The 19,785-nt window shown below is 34.4% G+C and overlaps 1 protein-coding gene and 1 long non-coding RNA gene across 4 annotated transcripts in view; one reads left to right on the top strand and one right to left on the bottom strand.

Annotated features, from left to right (window-relative positions):
- The window catches only part of MIB1 (MIB E3 ubiquitin protein ligase 1), a 129,227-nt gene that overhangs the window by 68,229 nt on the left and 41,213 nt on the right, over positions 1 to 19,785 (top strand). Inside the window, exons 11-12 of the mRNA XM_058692531.1 lie at positions 2,862 to 3,059; positions 5,129 to 5,280. Coding sequence (XP_058548514.1) covers positions 2,862 to 3,059; positions 5,129 to 5,280 — 350 coding nt within the window. The remainder of the gene's footprint in view (positions 1 to 2,861; positions 3,060 to 5,128; positions 5,281 to 19,785) is intronic.
- On the bottom strand, positions 11,927 to 17,903 carry LOC131490294 (uncharacterized). Of its 3 annotated transcripts, none has more exons than XR_009251025.1 (4): positions 17,775 to 17,903; positions 17,060 to 17,236; positions 15,684 to 15,918; positions 11,927 to 13,534 (listed from the first exon to the last, which is right to left on the bottom strand). It is a non-coding gene; the product is annotated as an uncharacterized LOC131490294 (long non-coding RNA). The 3 variants fall into 3 exon arrangements; XR_009251027.1 differs by having other exon boundaries at positions 17,603 to 17,897; XR_009251026.1 differs by having other exon boundaries at positions 17,622 to 17,896.

The following is a 19,785-nucleotide window of genomic DNA, read 5'->3' as shown; positions in this document are numbered from 1 at the left end:
TATACTACATAGTGATAATAAGATTTTGTGAGAGGGGATGTTTCATAGGGGAGGGAGAGGTTGTCTGAGCTGAATTGTAAAGGGTATCTGTTCTCAAGCCAACAAGGTGAGGAATCAACGCATTGATATCTGGGGTGAAGTATATGAACATAGGGGGTCAAATAAGTTGGTAAGTTATAGAGTTTTATATGTGAGGCAATGATGGCAGCAGATGAATATGATATGGTCCACAGAAATAGGTTTTAAAAGAGGTTTGTTATTTATATAGTAGGGTTACATTAGAGTTTTAAACATAGATGTTATACTTTACAGAGGGAATTTGTGTGTGTGTGAGAGAGAGAGAGAGAGAGCGAGCGAGAGAGAGGGAGCGAGAGAGCGTGCAGAATAGATTGGGGTGAAATAAAGTGGAGGCAGGGTAAGCTGTGGCAATAAGTTAGGTGACTGAGAATCAAGACCTAAATTAATTTGTGGTAGGACTGGAGAAGAGAGAAGAGATCTGAATGTAAATTGAAGAGTAACAAGCATAGAATTTTGTGCTTGTATATTTTGTGTCTCAGGGAGAGGAAGTAGGTGAGCATAACTTACACATACTGATTTTGTTGACCATATGGTTTGTGGTTCTGTCAGCTAACCTAGGGAATGAGAGCAGATTTTGCAAAGTTCAGAGGAAAGAGGGGGATAAGAGGGTAGAAAGACCCAAGATCAGGTTTAATTTGAGGCCCCTGCACAAATCCTTTCAGGTAGCCTTATTGAGATCAGCTGTGATCCTGTCCCTCAACATCTCATTTGGTGCCAGGATGGAGACATAATAATGAGCTTCTATTAGGTGTATTTGGATACTACAAATGGATTCAGAAGAAAGCAACAAAACCTATTCAAGTTTTTATGCAGCTGAGGTTTTTTATTTTGAAGAAAAACAAAGTAATTGTTTTCTACTGTATATATTTTCCAAAATCTTGAAGTTTCTCTTATGTATATATCCTTTTGACATATAAGGGTTTTTAATTTTTTAGTGGTTTTTTTTTTTTCGTGTAAATAAATTGTTGACAGGACCTGCATAACAGTGTTTCAGTAACAGCTTTCTAACAATCATAAACATATGGTACATTTCATAAATAGTTCCTGTTTTTATTTGGCGAGTGTTAGTGGATTGATGTTATTTTTAACAGAAGGAGAACCACTTAGATTGCCTTAAAAATTATAACAAAAAATAAATCTAAACAAATTACAGGGAAGGAAGAGCTTCAATCTAAGATTCTGAAACATAATGCTACTAGAGAGGTTTCATCTCTTTGTCTCTCTGTCTCACACACACAAATCTAGAATTTTCTTTTGTAAAAGCTGATTTCTCTGGGTTGCTTAAATATAATGCTCAGAGACACATGAGTTGAATCAAATCTTTCACGTGGTAGCATGCTAGTTCCTTTATGCTCAAGGTTGACAGGTAACAAAAACTAGTTTGGCTTAGTTGGCATATTAGTAAGGTAGAAGTACTGCTGAGTTATAGTTTCCTACCTTTGCAAGGGAGGTTGTCAAATTGTTGTGAACCCCTATATTAGCGGTTTTACTTTTAATATCCTCCTGAGAATATTCTAAGGCTAAAAACTATTTTGAATTCAGCAACTGTTTTGAACTGTTGTTTTGTTTTTAATTTAAATCTGTGAAAAGTAGTTCACCTAATGCTGAGTACCATATGGATTTTCAAACCACTTGCTAAAACTGGACTCCATGAGAGGGAAGGACTGTGGGTTGGGAATCATTGCTGTGGAGAAAGTCTCAGAGCGTGCTTACTTCTGAGTGTCAGAATTTGAGATGTCTGAAGTAAAGATAGTATCCTTATAATACATATCTCCATCTGGATCGAGCAAAGTGATGGGACTTCTTTTTTAGTGTAGACTATGTATATTATCTTCATGGTACAGTATGGGCATTTTTTTCCTCTTTAAAAAGTTGTTTCTTATATTTGAAAAAAAATTAAGTAATTGGGTCTTTCTCTGCCTCTCATCTCCAGAAATATGCCTGTTATAAAAGGTAAGACTTTAGGGGTACCTGGGTGGCTCAGTCAGTTAAGCATCAACTCTTGATTTTGGCTCAGGTCATGATCTCGCCATTCATGAGATTGGGCCCCATGTGGGACTCTGCTGATTTAGCAGAGCTTGCTTGGAGTTCTCTCTCTCCTTCTCTCTTTGCCCCTACCCTGCTTGTGCATACCTCCCCACCCTACCCCCGCCAAATAAATAAATGAACTTAAAAAAAGGTAAGGCATACCTCCTGGATTTTTCTGAAATAATTTTGGGTTTTGGATATATTAAGTTATGCTGATTTGTGTGTCATTTTTTTATCTTTTCAGGTAGTACTTAAATTTTTTCTTTTCTTGAATATACAGGAAGAATGTATCCTCACTAGCCAGAGATAACCAATGTTAATATATTGATATATTTCTCTCAAAGTTAATTGATATCTCAATTTGGCATCCTGTCTTTTTTAAATTGCTCAACTAATATTTACATAATTTTTATGTCATTAAAAAGCCTTTGTAAAATTTTTGGATAGAAAAAACGTTTATAAATGGTTGTCTCATAATTTAACATTTTCCTAATGTTGGCTTACCATCATCACTGTTAACTTCTGATAAAAGTATTGGTCCACTATATATGTGAAATAGTGTATTGATCCAGGTTCATCATTTCTGTTTGGAGTTAATCACTGTTCAAATGACTTTCTAGTTATTTTGTTGGCTCTGTTCTTTGTAACCTTTTCTCACATTAATCTGGTTCTTGATGAATTATTATAGCTTCAGGTATTATTTTTATTTCTAAAATAATTCACTCACTAATTCAGATTTCAATGATGATGTTCAGGATAAAGATGGAGATCGAGCTGTTCACCATGCAGCTTTTGGAGATGAAGGTGCTGTTATAGAAGTACTGCACCGGGGCAGTGCTGATTTGAATGCTCGCAACAAGCGCCGACAGACACCACTTCATATTGCTGTTAATAAGGGCCATCTTCAGGTTGTGAAGACTTTATTGGACTTCGGCTGTCATCCTAGTCTCCAGGTAAAGTCTTTCATGAAGAATATTCTGCAGGCATTGCTAGGATTCTGTTAAAGCGAAGTACTAAGTTCTCTGGTAAGCATTCCTTTGTTACCAGTTCATTGTGCATGTTCGGTCATAGGAAATGATCCCAAAGGCATAGAATATGATAAAATTGGCAGCTATTCCTTCTTAGAAAAGCCTTTTTAAAGAAAGTGTCAGTAGATTAATTTTATATTGGAAGGTGAGGATGGGGACTTCTTGCAAATATATCAGCTTATGAATTGATTTAATTTTATTGATCATAACGATGAGCTTCTGCAGCTTAAGGAAGTGTAATAGGCTACATTTCATGATGCTTTATAACTATCTGAATTATTTTAATTGTAGCTTAATTTATCTTAGAGTCTTAGTCTAGTCATTAGTTCAGGAAGATTTTCTGTTTTGGAAAATATACAGGTTTAGGGTTAATTTACAGTAGGACCTAATTTTTGAGGCAAGAATCACCTAAGAGATGATTCCTTCCACAGTTTTAGCAACCAGATGGATTAGATTGGATAAGTGTCAGAGAAGTAATGAAGAGGAAAAACAGGAGTAATGGGACTGGAAGTTTGAGAACTGAAAGAATTGGAGATTTTGTTCAGCTAGATGGTTATCAGAGACTGATATATCTGAGGCACAGCATTTTGGAACTGACAGGGTTTGGAACTTAGACCCTCTAAGTGGATGGCAGAATTGGAGGATGGAGGAAGTAGAGAGTGTTAATCTGTTGAAGGAGAGATAATTTATACCTATTGATTTTATTTGGTCTGAAATGGGAGGCAAAGTCATCTGTTGAGAGTGAATGGCCAGTAGTAGGTATAGAAAAGGTAATTGAGAAGAGTGATAGAATATTTGGAATAGCTACTGTGGGGACCAGAAGGTATGACATAGCAGGGCCTGTAGAAGCTTATTCCAACCATGTGAAGAGCCTAGCTGAAGTTGAAGACTATGAATTTTTAGTGCCACTGCATAGGAGGACAGAAAGTAGACGGTTGGATTGAACTTGGGTTAGGAATCTGTTATGAGGGTACATGAGTATATGTCTGGGATTGGCCAACTTTTTCTATAAAGGGCCAGATGATAATTTAGGCTTTCATATAGTTTCTATAATGACTATCCAGTGCTCCAATTATAGCGTGAAAGCAGCCATTGATAATACATAAATGACTGTGTGTGGCTGTGTTCCAATAAAACTATTGAGAAAAACAGGTGGCAGGCTGGATGTAGCAACCATGGTACATGCCATAGGTATGACTTAACATTTATGGAACTATGAGATGAATGCGGTCTAAATTACCCATTTATGCAGATAACTGAAAATGAATAATAACTTACTGCTAAGTAAGTTGATTAATGAAAAAAGTAGTCAGCTTGAAAAAAAGAGGAAGACTGACACTGCTAAATTTTCTTTTACATTTGTTTCTATTTTGATTAACTAACTGCTTTTCTGCCCCTTGCAAACATTTAGATTAATGATTTTCACCCATGACTACACAATATATACAGCTGGGGAGCTCTGAAAAACTACTAATGCTTGGGTCTCACTCCCAGAAACTCTGGTTTAGTTGGTCTGGAGAACAGCCTGGTATCTTTTTAAGAGCTCCCCTATAGATTCTAAATGTGCAGCCAAGGTCGAGAACTACTGATTTTTAATTCATTCTATAGGGCCCCAAGACTGGTGTAAGTTTGTTTTGAAATTTCAGGCATAACAATTACTGGTAGGAATGGGTATAGCCGGCTGTTTTAAACTAATGAATTTTGAGGGCATCTTTTTCACCTCATTACTTTTTATAATTAGCTGAATCATACTTGAATGTGATTATTTTTCCTTTTCTTTGGTAGGCTACCTGTTCATTGTGTTTAGATTGAGTATGAATTTATTTAATATAATGAGGCTAATATCTCTTGCCTGCATCTTAAAATTTAACATAGGATGTTTTGTTGATGGTTTTTGGATATGGCTTCTGTTTAGTAGTTCAGTATATATATATTAGTATTACATATGATGTTTGGTTCAAGAACTGATGAAAGTCTCTTTAAATTAAAAAAAGGATTCTGAAGGTGATACCCCTCTTCATGATGCAATAAGTAAGAAACGTGATGACATCCTGGCAGTTCTTCTAGAAGCTGGAGCAGATGTTACCATTACAAACAATAATGGATTTAATGCTCTGCACCATGCAGCACTAAGAGGAAATCCCAGGTAAAAGATCTCACTTTTTACTCTAGCAGTTTAAAAATATTTTCCTAGTGCTGGTTCTCTTTTTCTGATGCTGATGAGGAAATAATGACTTATTTTAGTATTTTATAAATCGTTTTAAGGTCTGTAGAAATTATGTCTTCACTGTTAATTTTATATTATATTTTGGTTGTTAAACTAATGCAAGGACTGCCTGGGTGGCTCAAGCATTAAGCATCTGACTTTGGCTCAGATCATGATCTCACAGTTGGTGAGTTTGAGTCCCATATCGGGTGAGCTCGAGCCCTGCTTCAGGTAAAAACAGGAGGCTTGGGTGAGCCCTGCTTCTCTCTCTCTCTCTCTCTCTCTCTCTCTCTCTCTCTCTCTCGCGCTCTCTCGCGCTCTCTAGCGCTCTCTCTCTCTCCCTCTGTCTCGCTCTCTCTCGCTCTCCCTCTCTTCCCCTCCCTTCCTCCCTCTCCCTCCCTCTTCCTCCCCCCCTCCCTTCCACCCCTTGGGGGATTCTCTCTCTCTCTTTCTCTCTGCCCCTTGCTCACTTGCATCCCCCTTCTAAAAACAAACAAACAGAAATTAATACAAATATTATGAAATGATTACTGAAATATATATTAAGTATGGATATAAAGTACCAAGAATACTTATATCTAAAGATTTAATAAAAATGCATTCCATCTTGAGAGTTATGTCTCTTTAAGATCGTTCTCAATGTGTCCTCTCATCTCCTTTTATCCATTTGCATGATTATTTTTAACATGTGGCTAGATAACTGTTAAGTACCTAACTCCATATTAATAACATAAATATATATGCTTCTGGTGAGGATATTCCCAGCTGTTGTAACAATAGTGATGGGCAGTCTGCCAAAAAAAAGTATTTGCTGGTTATAGTTTGAAAAAAAAACTTCTGGGAAGTCACAGAACTCATGAAGGATCTGCACTGTCTCACAGAATAGGAAAAAGCTTAGTTTTGCTTAATCTGGAGCTTTCTGTGAATAAATTTTGGGGAACATCTTAACCACGAGAAGCATTTTAGAAAATTTGGTATTAGAGGTCTTCTGTTTATAGTTGAATTAAGCCTGCATTTCTTGACTGAGGGAGCTGTTCACTTTCAAGTTCATTTTGACACTTTAATCCATCCTAAATTCTTTTTTAAAATTGAGATATAATGGACATATAACATTTTTAGTTTCAGTTGTACAACATAATAGTTTGAAATCCGTATATATTATGAAATGGTTTTCACGATAAGTCTGGTTAAGATCCTTCACCACATGTGGTTACAAATGTTTTTTCCTGTGATAAGAACTTTTAAGATTTACTCACTTAGCAACTTTGAAATACACAATACAGTATTACTAACTATATTACATCCCCATGAATTCTTATCCTTTGGTTCCATATGGTGTTTTTATATTATGTTTCCTTCTAGTTTTTGTTATTTTTTGGCTTCTTAGAATCACCACTAGAGGGTGAGCACAGAGAACAAGAGGATTTTATTGCTATTGCCTGTTGGTTCTCTTAACGAGGGGTATATAATGTACGATGAAGCAAATGACCATATTTTATATTATGTTTTGATTTTTCAAATTACGAATATTTGAACACTTTGTACTTTGGCATCGTGAAGGAGACAAAATGGTATGTTCCCTGCCTTTTAAATAGAAGATGATGATGATAGTACTTACCATAGGCAAGGCCTCCACTAAGTGGTTTACATGCATTATCTCCTTTAATCCTTTCAACAGCTTTTTGAGGCAGGTGTTAATATCTTCTCTTTGTAGATAAAGAATATGAAGCTTATAAAGAGATGAAATTATTTATTCAAGATATAGTGACTAGTGGAGTAGGTAGAAGTTGAGCAAGAATCTGACTTAAGAATCATAGGTCTTACCCACCTTATGTTACTTTTTCTGTATTATGGTCTGCATATGAGGCAAGACTGAAACACATGGACAGAGAATGATTTAACTAAGAATGCATTAATACATCACCCCCCTTCCTGCCTCTTTGCTTAGGGTTGTCATTGACTACACTGTCACTAATTCTCAGCTTCAGTTCTCAAATTCCATTTATTGTACCCAGCTTTCCAATCTATTCCATTCTTCCTATTCCCATTTTTGCTGATCTAATTAAGTACTCACCACTTTTACTTAAACTATTACAATATCTTTCTAATTGTTTTCTCTGATTTCAGTCTTATCTCTGATTGAACTTTTATCTAATTGCCAACTTACCATTCTAAAGACATAATGGCTCCCCTTCCCTGTTCCCAAATCTTCATTTGTTTCCTATTGTACATAGAATATAATTTATACACCTTGAACTTTGCCTTCACACTCATTTGTGATGTGTCCTAAGCCTGTCTTTCTAACTTCATCTCCCACTAAATCCCCCTTTCCACCTTGCCCTTCTGCTACATTATGCTATGCCCTTTTTCTAAAATATTTTGTTCTACTTTCCTTATTTATTTAAGCGTTTCCCTTAGTGAGAGTGCCCTTATCCTTTGTCTTGATCTTAAGCATCTTTTCCTTCAGAGCTCCTAGATCACATCATTGAAATTATTTTCTATTTGCCCTACACTAACTTGTTCTTTGTTCTTATTTTATTTCACTTTATGTCTATTAGTGTGGCATTTCTGTGTTTCTGTTAAAATTGTGAGTGCCCCTCTTCATCTGTGTATCTCCCACAGTGCTTTGACTATAATAGGGGCTTAATAAATGTCAGTCTTAATTTGACAATCATGACAGCGCTAGATATCACAAGATGTTAATATGATTAGTTACAGATTCTGTAGAGAAACTGTTAGAGGTCAAACAGAGCAATTATTTCAGATTAAAATGGTTGAAAAGAGATTTTATTGAGGATATTTAGGTTATATTAAATCATAAAGTTTTTTTATATATATAACTTATTGTCAAATTGGTTTCCATACAACACCCAGTGCTCATCCCAATAGGTTAAATCATAAAGTTTAAGATACACCGAAAATTGAAGTGTTTAGGAAATGAGGGACTTTTAAGTATTTTGAATTATTTCACTCTACTGGGGGTAGGGTAGTATATTTAACAGTGCTAATAAGCCTATACAAGAAAGAGAGAGTATCCTACTTAACATTTCTTCAATTCTTGTATAAATTTTGAGAGTTCCCCTGAAAATTTGTATAGTGACTCTTCCAACCAAATGATTGGTGTCAGATGACATTTAAAAAAAGGGAAAAAAGCCATTGTTATTCTGCAGTAAAGTGATGCTTTAGTTAAAACTACGTGACTTTTTAAATTCTTATTTCTTCAAGATATTTCATGCAGTTGTGACTCTAGATTGCCAGATAAAGAGTATGATTCCTTTTTTTTTAAGGAGGGGTCGCAGGGAGTGGGAGATGGAGAGAGAGAATCTTAAGCAGGCTCCATGCCTAACACAGAACCCCACATGGGGCTCCATCTCAGGACTGTGAAATTGTGACCTAAGCTGAAATTAAGAGTCAGACATTTAACTGACGGAGCCACCCACGCTCCCCCCCAAAGAGTGTGATTTTAATTGGACACTGAAGAGTATCAGAAGATGACACAACTTATATATCATTTGAAATTGCAAATTGAAATTGAAATTGCAAAAACAACTGAGGTTGTTTTGAGGCTTTTCATATCAAATTTTTTATTCTTAAAATTTGCTTTTCTTCCTTGCATTGGTCAGTGATATCAGAAGACAGATGAGTCATTTCTGGTGTACTTAGAATTTTTATCTAAAGTCTTTGGCCTTGAGGTGCCTGGGTGTTTCAGTCAGTTAAGCATCTGACTTGGGCTTAGGTCAAGATCTCACGATTTGTGAGTTTGAGCCCCGCATCAGGCTCTATGCTGACAGCTCAAAGCCTGGAGCCTGCTTCAGATTCTGTGTCTCCCTCTTTCTGTCTCAAAACAAACATTAAAAAAGAAATCTTAAAAGTCTTTGGCCTTTACATTTATTTGAGGAAACCAGATTATAGTAAATTATTATTTCCAGAACCTGATGAAATTAGCATTTTTGAATAAAATATTAGATGTGATTAGCATGTGTCAACATTTCCCCCTTTCTCGTGTTTTATAATTTATATAACTTGATGAATCTCTTACTTTGAATTATAACATTTTTTTCTTTGTGATCTTTGTTTTATATTATAGTTATACTTCTTTGTATACTTGGCTTAATTGTTGGATTTCATGTATAGTCAATTTTAACTGCAATGGATGGTACTTTAGTTAGTATAATTCTTAGCTAATTGAGGTTTTTCTTTTACTAGTATATATTAGTTCTACAGTAAAATATTTACATCATTGTGAATATAGCCTAATACCAGCACAAATAATTATTTCAATTTATTATGGTTAATAATATGGAAAAGTTTCCAAAATTTATATGTGCATGTATATACATGTGGGATTTAAGTAGCATTCTATTCCTTAGCTTTGCCTTTAGTAAGCAGTAATAATTTTTCAGCAATTAGCTAATAATATAGTAGAGTTAATTATCGGTAGTGCTTTTTAAAAAGAAAGTGTGATATTCCTGGTTATCAAAAATATGTCTAGATGTCATATATTTTGGAGAATACAAAATCTGGATTTCAAAGTTTCAGATCAATGTAGATTCTAGATTTCAAAGCTAATCTTGATGTTTCCTCATGATGTAACAGTAACTGAAATAAGGACATTAAGAGAGAGTTATAAAGCCATTTCTTTTCTTTCAGAATTGTGGGAGACCATATAAGTTTTTACTCTGAGACACTGAATATTATAGTATCATGGTTTATAAAATTAGGAGCAGTGTAGAATAGCAGTTCCAATGTGTCTTAATATAGTATTTTTTTAATTTCAGGAATCTTAACTGAAAACAATGCTGCGTTTTTATTTTTGATTATTATAGAGATAGTTTCCATAGAGTTTAGCCATATTATCTTTTCTTATATACAGGCGAAATTTCAGATTTAAATGAAGAGCAGAGATCATTTCTGTTGTTGAAAATGAAAACTAAATTTCTTTGAATTAGTATTAATCAGCACGTTACTTAGGTACTTTCTGTGAAGGTGTTGCATTTTTAGCTTCTTAAAGGAAGCTCCTTTTTAGAGCTCCTTCTCAGGCATGAGAATAAATTAGCAATATTCTCTGCAGAGCTGGCCAAAAACCAGCCAAGTGTTTTGGAGATACTGATACCAGATTGATATTTTGGAGGCACTGTTAATAGTATTATGAAGTTACCTTACATAGTGTTATTTACACATTTTTCTTTAATATAAATTGAGTGTGAGAAATAACAGTAAAATATAAATGGACCACATGATGTAATAATCTTGTGTTTTCAGGTTAGTGCTAAGATAATTTCACAGGCATTTCTTACTGCTTATTCCAACAAAGGCACATACTAAAGCTTACTGAATATGTGAACAACTCGTAATTTTCCCTCTAGAATATTATGATGCCTTCATTTAACTTTTTAAATTCTGAAATCAGGTCTGATAAATGAATGATATTGTGTTGAATATATAAAGATTTGATAGTCCAATCCATATCTTTGTGTTGAATATTTTTCTTTTTTAATAAAATTTGAATACTCTGGGTGCTATATAAAATGTAGCTGAGAGTATTATTAAATGAGACTATACTTATAGTGTGTCCATTTTCTCTTATATGTGCTATGCATCCAGTCTCAAACACTGTGTGCCTTGTAATACATAAATATATTTAATGGACTAATTGAAATGTGATTGATATGAGCAGGAAGGCCTAATAACTTGAATGAAGTGATAAAATTTATATTTATATATATATTTACAGACACACACACACACACACACACACACACACACACACTTTGCCTCCATTCTTTTAAGGGATGGTCTTCACTTTGAAATAGAGGAGTAGTCTCTTGAGGATTGTGTGAACATGTAGAGTTTTAAACTACTACTTGGACATCAGTAACCCTTGATTAACTCCTGAAATGTTTGTTTCCATGTATTAAGGAACATGACATTATCTATGGTTGTATTGTGGTCAGTAAGAAAAACAAAGAGATGTTGGATAACTTGTCATTTTTCTCTTCCTTCATTTTCTCTCCACTGAGAGAGGGAGGCTTGTATGTGTATTTTTTTGTGAAGGACAAAGAAGAAGAGTGAGGAGAGTCATAAGATGTTATTATTAGAAGAGATCCTCATTTTACAACTAAGGAAACCAGTATGTAGAGTTGGAATATCTACACAGTAAAAAGACATGATACTTGGCATTTTCTTTCTTTTCTGAGGGTTAAAAACTTGTTTTGGGGTTGGAAGAGCTAGATACTGTTTCAGTCTCTGCACAAGATATTCTGCAGTATCATCTCCTTTTTCACCTAACTGAACAATATTCAGGTAAATAGCAGTAAAATTAAATGCTAATCCTATGGAAGATAGTGACCCAACATTTCTAGAGTATTACTATATTTAATGTTATATTTTTCTTTAATTTAGAATATGTGCGTGTCCATGAGAACCACACTGTAGTGTCCCATTATAGTTTCAGTTAGGTTTTGAGTGACCTTCCCAATTCTTTTCTTCCTTTGAAGGAAGTTTCATCTCTTTTATCATGAAGCATAGGCTACATTTCATTACCGTTTCTTTTCTGAAGGATAAGAAATTTGACACCAAGAGAGGATAAATAAGTAAAATTATTTTATTTGCAATCCTTAAGTTGTCCACACATTTTTCATAAAACATTTTATAAACATTGTTAACCACTATGGTTCTTCCAAGGGGAATTAACAGTAACAAATTATTTGATTGAAACCACAATCCAAATAATGTAAATAAGCTGAAATTCATTTACATGTGATTGATATTTATCAGTGAAACGTTGGCAGTCCTGTAGTAATCAATGCATAGCTACAGCTGGTTGAAGGGGACCAAATCCATTGAAGAGGCGATTTGGTTCCATTTTACCAGCTCTAGCAAAGCATTGCAGTGTTGCTAGTTTGGGATACAAAACAGCAGAGCTGTTTTTTATTTGTATAATTATGGTTATGGACGTTCTACAAATGTTAGAGATTCTCCTATCAGTAGTAGTTGAGTCATTACATGTAAACTTTTCTATTTTGAAGGCACTTTTCCTCCTTCCTACTCGAATGGAACAGAAGTCTTTGCCCTTTCATGTTTTGTTGATGTATTAAGGGATTATCAGTGTACACCTTTGTGTAATTCTTAAGTGTGGACAATAACCTGTTTTTAAAACCAACAGCATTTAAAGGAACAAATAGACCTTGATGTGTTTCAGAGTACTATTTTCTGTTTGTCTGTAGGCACTGAACCAAGTGAATAAGCTAATAGGGAAGAGCACTAAAGTCATACCTTTCTACTGTGGCTCCTTCAGTATTATACTTGAGGACTAATAGCAAGTTGCTGACAGGGAAGGGATGGAGGAATATGAGTGGCCTTAAGAAAGTACCTCTGCCCTTTGGTTTATAAATAGATCACATGTGTATTCACTGTATTGCTTGGACTTGTGTTGAAAGGCACTACCATGCATGCCAGCTTTTTTCTTTGTTTTTGCTTATGTAGTGTTACTAATCCTAGGTTAGTAATGTAACCCTTTTCAAGTCTGTTTCCCCTGCGGAATTCTCTATCATTTTGCGTACAGATTGCCTAGTTACTTCCATTATCAGCTTAATAATACATTGACTTTTGGTGTACAGCTATAATCAGTGAACTTGAATATTAAAATCAGGTAAGTAATACTTTAAAAGTCAGTAGAGCAGATTTTTGCTATAATGTGATTTCAGTTTTGCATTTCAGAATCAGGGAGGGGATATCCTCTGAAATATACTTGCAAAAATAAAAGTTTGAGAAATTATAGTTGGCCTATAAAGTAATGAATTAAGTACTTTCAGTGAAATGCAGAGTAAAGAAACAGTTAATGTTTTGAACTAAACTGGGAGAAGGTCAACACTAATTTAGGCAATATTTAAACAATTCTCATATTACGTATATTCTGCATCTGTTGGTTGTTAAGTATCGTGCTGCTGGTGAAATTAATGTAACTACGATTCTTTCCATTTATTCTAATAGAAATGAAACAGGTGTTAAATTGCGTAGACTTAAGTGCTGAAGATAGCAATAAAACTGACTTCTATTTTTACTGGTTATATGGGAGCTGGTTAGCAGATCCAGTTGCTCAAGTGTGCTTTTGGATGGCAGTGCAGTTTCATATACTGGCCATATCGGGGCAAGGAGAGGCCATGGCATTTGATAATGTCAGCATCTGTTATCCCTGTCAGAGAGACAGTTGAAATGTTTGAGTTACACCAGTGTCAGCAGATGCCCAGAGTTTACTATGTACTCAGTTAAAAATGAACAGCTGATCTAAGTGATGGATGTGACATTTTAGAGTGATTGAAAATACTCTTAGATATGTTAAGTTAAACTTGTAAGCACTAGAATCAGTATATAATCACACTTTTTAAAGTGAATAACAGGTGCTGTCATTTTTTTCCTAAGGATTATGTACTCTTTTTTTTTTTTAATTTTTTTTTTCAACGTTTTTTATTTATTTTTGGGACAGAGAGAGACAGAGCATGAACGGGGGAGGGGCAGAGAGAGAGGGAGATGCAGAATCGGAAACAGGCTCCAGGCTCCGAGCCATCAGCCCAGAGCCTGATGCGGGGCTCGAACTCACGGACCGCGAGATCGTGACCTGGCTGAAGTCGGACGCTTAACCGACTGCGCCACCCAGGCACCCCTATGTACTCTTAATATTATAGCAATGAGAGTCTTAGTCACTGGGCTGTTTCAAAATAATTATTAAAAACTTGTATACCTATAGAATAATGAATATTATCGTTCATTATAAAGCATGAGTATAGTAATACCCTTTGAATAGTTTTATAGAGGAACCTGTATTTTTGACATACATATTTTCAGTAGTTAACTGTAGTTAACTAGTTAAAATCTCATAGCCATTTCTGTTCAACTTGTGACGTGTAAAAATTTTAAACATCATTTTGCTTTTCATATATGTCTGAAATTATAACTTTTAGTAAGAAATGATTAGAATACATGAATATAAATATTAGTTTTTTTTCCTAAGTCTATCATAGTAGCTTGAAACAGGTACTGCTTATAAAGTATTGCCAGCAGCTTTATGATTTTTATTAATAGCTGTATAAAATAAATTTTGTGTAAAATACAAAAAAAGTGTTTTGATATCTCCAACATAGTATAAATAGTGGGCCTATCATGTTGGTAAAAATTGAATTGCGATTGCATAGTACCAGTAAAAGATGATTATTCTGTGTAAATTGATTTCTTAACTATAGTGTTTTCATTTGCTTTGGGGAAAGCAAGTTCAAGGATAGTATAGATAATAAATTAATTTCTTTTAAATATTTGGCAATCTATTACCAATTTGCCCTGTTAACTTACAACTGTGGCCCAGAATGTGTCATTTTTCCTGCATAAATTTTATATTTTAATTTCTTCTAAGTAATAATTTAGTATTTAAAGTGAAGACTGGGTTAAGGACCTGATTAACTTGGTGATTAACACCACCACTTTTTTTTTTTTTTTTTTTTGAGAGTAGAATGTGTTACTTAAAAGATAGTCTTTTAGAATTATGACTATGTAGTTTTCAAAAAAGAAAGCCTAAAATTACAAAACTTGCTTCAGAAAGTCCTCTAATATTAGCAGACTATAAATTAATCAAAATATGAAGAGCAGTTGTTGAAATGTAATGGAGTTAAGCTTTTGTCATATCTTATTTTTCTTAACAAATCAGTTGATCCTACTAACGTGATATCATATACTTCAGTTAAGGTCGAATTGTGGAGACAGAAACTGGGTCATGTGTATGTATCCCTCATTCATTTTGCTAGTAATACTGGTTTCTTTTCATGATCAAATTTTAATCATGTGCATACTTAATTTAAAAATTGTAAAAGGTAGTATATTTTAAACTTAAAAGATTTAAAAGGAGTTTTATGATAATTTAAAATCTCCTTCAAACTCTTTTTTCTTCACAAAATAGAAATCTTAGCAGCATTTTGTTTCCATCTAAAAGTAGTAGGTACATTTTTATGGTGTTAGTATTGCCAAAGGTCATCTCTTTGATACTAGGTTAATTTACTGTATGAAGGTCATTCACATAGAAAGAGAAGCAAAGGCTTCTTTTAGCTGCAGTTTAGTTCCCTCTTGGCAGTTTATTGCCTACCAAAAATACATACTTCTTTACATTCCATAGCATTGTATGTTCATATGGGTACATAAAGAAGTATGTACTCTGAGTAGGTTTCACTAAGTTGTTAGCTGTAAAAACATGAAATGTTTTATTTTCCCATTTGTTAGTAAAACATTGAGCTTACTGATACAGAGCAATAATAGATCATTTGCAGAGACTATCAAAGACTAAACTATAACAGATTTACCTGAATCATAGCATTAGTGCCTTTTATGGTTCCTTGTTCTTGGTAGACATAGACATGTCTAAACACTAACCAGTTATCTGTTGAACTTTGTCCTGGTCTGGTTGTTTTTGCCAGAGATTCATAGAATCAGTGGAGTTTTTACAGAGTATACTTCAGAAATTGGGAAGATCAGCCTAATGTTTCTTCATAGTCTTCAGAGAGAATTTCTTCTTATTTTGTAGTTTGCTTCTAGATCCTACAAGTAGATAGTAATGAATTCAGTGCAAATTCTTTTATAAACTGGATATTACAAACTAGATACTATTGAAACTTAACCAGTTAACCAATTAGTACTTCTTCTGATGACTCTAAAGTTGAAAGAATAGGGAGAAAACTAGAACTTTTTAGAGTGTGAATGAACTGAATTTTTAAAGGTGATGAATTTTTTGTTAGTTTTTTTTTTAAAGGTCACAGATAAGAATTCTTGATTATTTTAAAACTTCTTTGTCATTCCTTTATTAGTTACTTCCCTGAATTTTGCGTTTTGGTGCTTTGAGTTGAATACCCATTCGAATAGATGTATAAATACCTAATTTTGATGAGTTTGGTTCTTTTGATTCTTCAATTTTTTTAATATAAAGGAAAACTACCGGAACAGTCAACTTTTCTAAAGTCTCACTTTTAAAAGAACTGAAAGGTTCTTAGTGCTTAGCCTGTGAACACTTGGGTTTGAGCTTCCTCATTTAGCTTAAAAAGACATTATGGTTGGTAAGTTGCTTTTAATTATTGTGGTATTAAAAGGTTAACTTAAAAGAACACCATAAGAAATGTTCATATTTGGGGAATGCAGGGAAAACAGAATTTCTGCAGCCTGTGATAAAGAGCGAGTGCAGCTCCTGGAGAGCACGTCAGAGCACAGCAGTAAATGGCCCTGCTCCATAGCAGTTTCAGCAACGCAGCAGTAGAATTTACCATGCACGGTCTGATTTATTTTTGTGACCAACCCAAAGTGAGCATTAAAAACTGTTTTGTGATCTACCAAGACTCTTGGTTCACTAAACCTTGAAATAGTTAGTAGTTTTTAAAGGGTAGCCTACTTTGCAAGCAGGATTTATTAAGGATGCAAAATCATCGTTTAATCTGAAACAAGAAAGACCCAATCTTTAGTAATGTAGGTGATAGTAATGGATTTGTACATTTTTGAGATCAAGAATTATCTGTCAAGATATTTGAACAACATTTCTTTTTATACTACATAAACTATCTACTTGAACTGTGAAGTTAGGCAATGCCCAGATAGAATTTAACAATAGAAACATGTATTGAGCCAATAATAGGTAAGCATGCAGAAAGTCATAAGCATCCTTAAAAGTGCAGACCTCATCATGCTCTGTTACCTGGTAAGCTTAGTGCCATGCAGCATTTGCAGGAGGAAGAGAGATGGTGACCTAAAGAGTCACATCAGCAGCAGCCATTTCATCGTGATTGTTCCTTCACTCTGTTCGCTGATTCAGCACTTCTTTTCATGAGCCGAGAGAAGTAAGGGGGCTGTATCAGTGAATGCAGAACCTCACCTTTTAAGATACATTTGAAAAACAAATGAACGAACAAACAAAAAAATAAGCTTTTTCCTCTCCCTTGCCTTTACCTTAAAAAAAAAAAAAACTGCAATAAAATTGAATCACAGTTGGCCATTTGATTTGCAATGTCATATTACCAGTATTGCACAGATAGGAGTACCTTGTATCTGCTGTACAGAAAGTTAAGCAACCAAGGAAGGTTGCTGTAACGGCCAAGAAAATGAACCTCGCTTATTTTTCAGATGAAGTGCTTCAGAAGAGGGGAGAAAGTTGCAGAAGAAGTTAATTTTATAATCTAAAAAAGACAAAAAACCAAAAACCAAAACACACCTCACTCCCCCCAAGTAACTAAACATTCACCCTATTTTCCTTTGCCCACCAGAATACATTGGGTTCTTCTGACTTCGCAGGAAATATTCTGTATCTTTCTTGCTGTGAAGTTTTTTGTTTGTTTGTTTGTTTTTTGTTTTTGTTTTTGTTTTTTTTGGTTTTTAGTTTCCAAGATTAATTGGTAGATCTGTATTGAAGCCACCTTGTCATATCCAGAGGTCAAGTCTGCAAGCAAGGTCAGGACTTCCACATGGTCACTACAGAGGTTAACTTATATTCTTCCCTCAGTGGCCACGGGCTAAACTGTTACAGCTTTATAGGCAGCTAAGCATTTGAAACATGCACTCCCAGGCAAACAGGCTCTCTTGTGCCTCTGTCTTCCCTGACCATATTTAGTCAACCATAGCAAAAAATAGTCTCTCAGCTGTCGATTGTCGATCCAAAAGCTGAGGAAGCCTCTATCTTGCTTTCTGCCTATTGATTGTTCATCCTGCGGTCCAAACACTGCTTTGCCATTTGTTCTGCCTTTTTTTTTTTTTTAAAGCACTGCCAAATAAAGCGGTCTCTCATGTTTCTACTTACATTTCCCAGATTTTCACTGAGCTTGCGCTGAGTCTAGGAAAGCCTGATGCGGCTGTCACTATACTTAGAAGCACTGAAGAGAAAAAAGGAAAGAGGAAAAATATTACTCTGGCTAGTTGCAAGACAGTCTTTAGACAGATCTGGAACAAGTAAAATCCCTCTGCTGCCAAGATATATTTCATAACCTAATTTTTTGTTGGTAAAAAATATTGTGGAAGATGATATTTTACATAACTAAAGGCCTAAAGAGATTTTGCAGGGTTATCTTTAGAGCTAATTGTTGCTACACATGCTTTTTACATTTAATGAATAATATTTGAATGGAAAATATGTAGAAATGGTAAGTAGAACTTACATATTAAAAGTGGAGAGAGATTATTAAGGAAGAAAAGAGTAGTGTGTAAAAGAAATCTTGGAAAAATGCTACTTAAACTTTTAATTCAATGTCAGTTTTAGTTAATTTTTTGTAGTGCTTAGATGAGAAATGCTCTGGAATGTTTTTGAGTTATTGTGTACTTTTATATTGAAATTATATTTACCTATAGAACTATTAAAATGCATTTTATTAATTCTATCTCATTTTCAAATGTGAAGTGGTTTTTTTCCCCCCTCCTGTCGACGTTGCCATTCCTCTAAAATTTCCTGAAATAACATTTAGGCATGATCATTTCTACATATCAGAGATTATAAAAATAGTCATTAACCTAATCTGTAATATTGCTGCACAGTGTATGCTTCAAAGGAAAAGTACTTTTGCTCTAAATTTTAATGGCATATTCACAATAAATTATAATGTTGAAATTTATTTTTTTAACCAAGGAGGGAAAAAATATTATACATCAAATCTAATGAACTTGTAGAGATATAATTTGAGATTTTACAAACCTAAAAATGCCCAAGAGAAACCTTGTTCTTCCCTAAACAAAACCTATATCTTATTCCTAATTCAAATAATATTCTGTTAAGTATTTATTCAGTTAAGAATCAAGAAAAACTATTACCAGTTTTTTAAGCTCGTCCTCCTACAAGGAAATTTTGTTCTTGACATTCTTTTTGTCTTTAGCATTTAATACCTTAGCAGGTGAATTATTTTGGATGGCTATTTTAAAATAGTGACATTTTTTTCCCACTTCCCCTCCCCCATGGTATTCTGTTAAAAGTTACAGAGAGGGAAGGAGGCAAACCATAAGAGACTCTTAAAAACTGAGAATAAACAGAGGGTTGATGGGGGGTGGGAGGGAGGGGAAAGTGGGTGATGGGCATGGAGGAGGGCACCTGTTGGGATGAGCACTGGGTGTTGTATGGAAACCAATTTGACAATAAATTTCATATTAAAAAAAAATAAAATAGTGACATTAAGAATGCTTCTGTAGACATTTGGTAATTTTAAAGAGTCAGTTTTTGTAGATATTGGAATACTTTTACACATCTTGAGAGAAGATGATATATGTGTCTCATTTTAAGATAGGTTAATTTTCAGGTTTCTAAATTGCCTCATTTTTTTCTAACCATTTTGTAGTAGTGAAAGCTTTCTTTTTTTTTTTTTTTCTTTTTTTTTTTTTTTTAAGCAAACACCTGTAGTGCTGGGAACTCTTCTAACCCCTTTCAAATTTTCATAACAACTTCTTTGA

Source organism: Neofelis nebulosa, chromosome 11, assembly GCF_028018385.1.
Source record: "Neofelis nebulosa isolate mNeoNeb1 chromosome 11, mNeoNeb1.pri, whole genome shotgun sequence".
Classification (NCBI taxonomy): Eukaryota; Metazoa; Chordata; class Mammalia; order Carnivora; family Felidae; genus Neofelis; species Neofelis nebulosa.
This window is presented reverse-complemented; position numbering and strand designations above follow the sequence as displayed.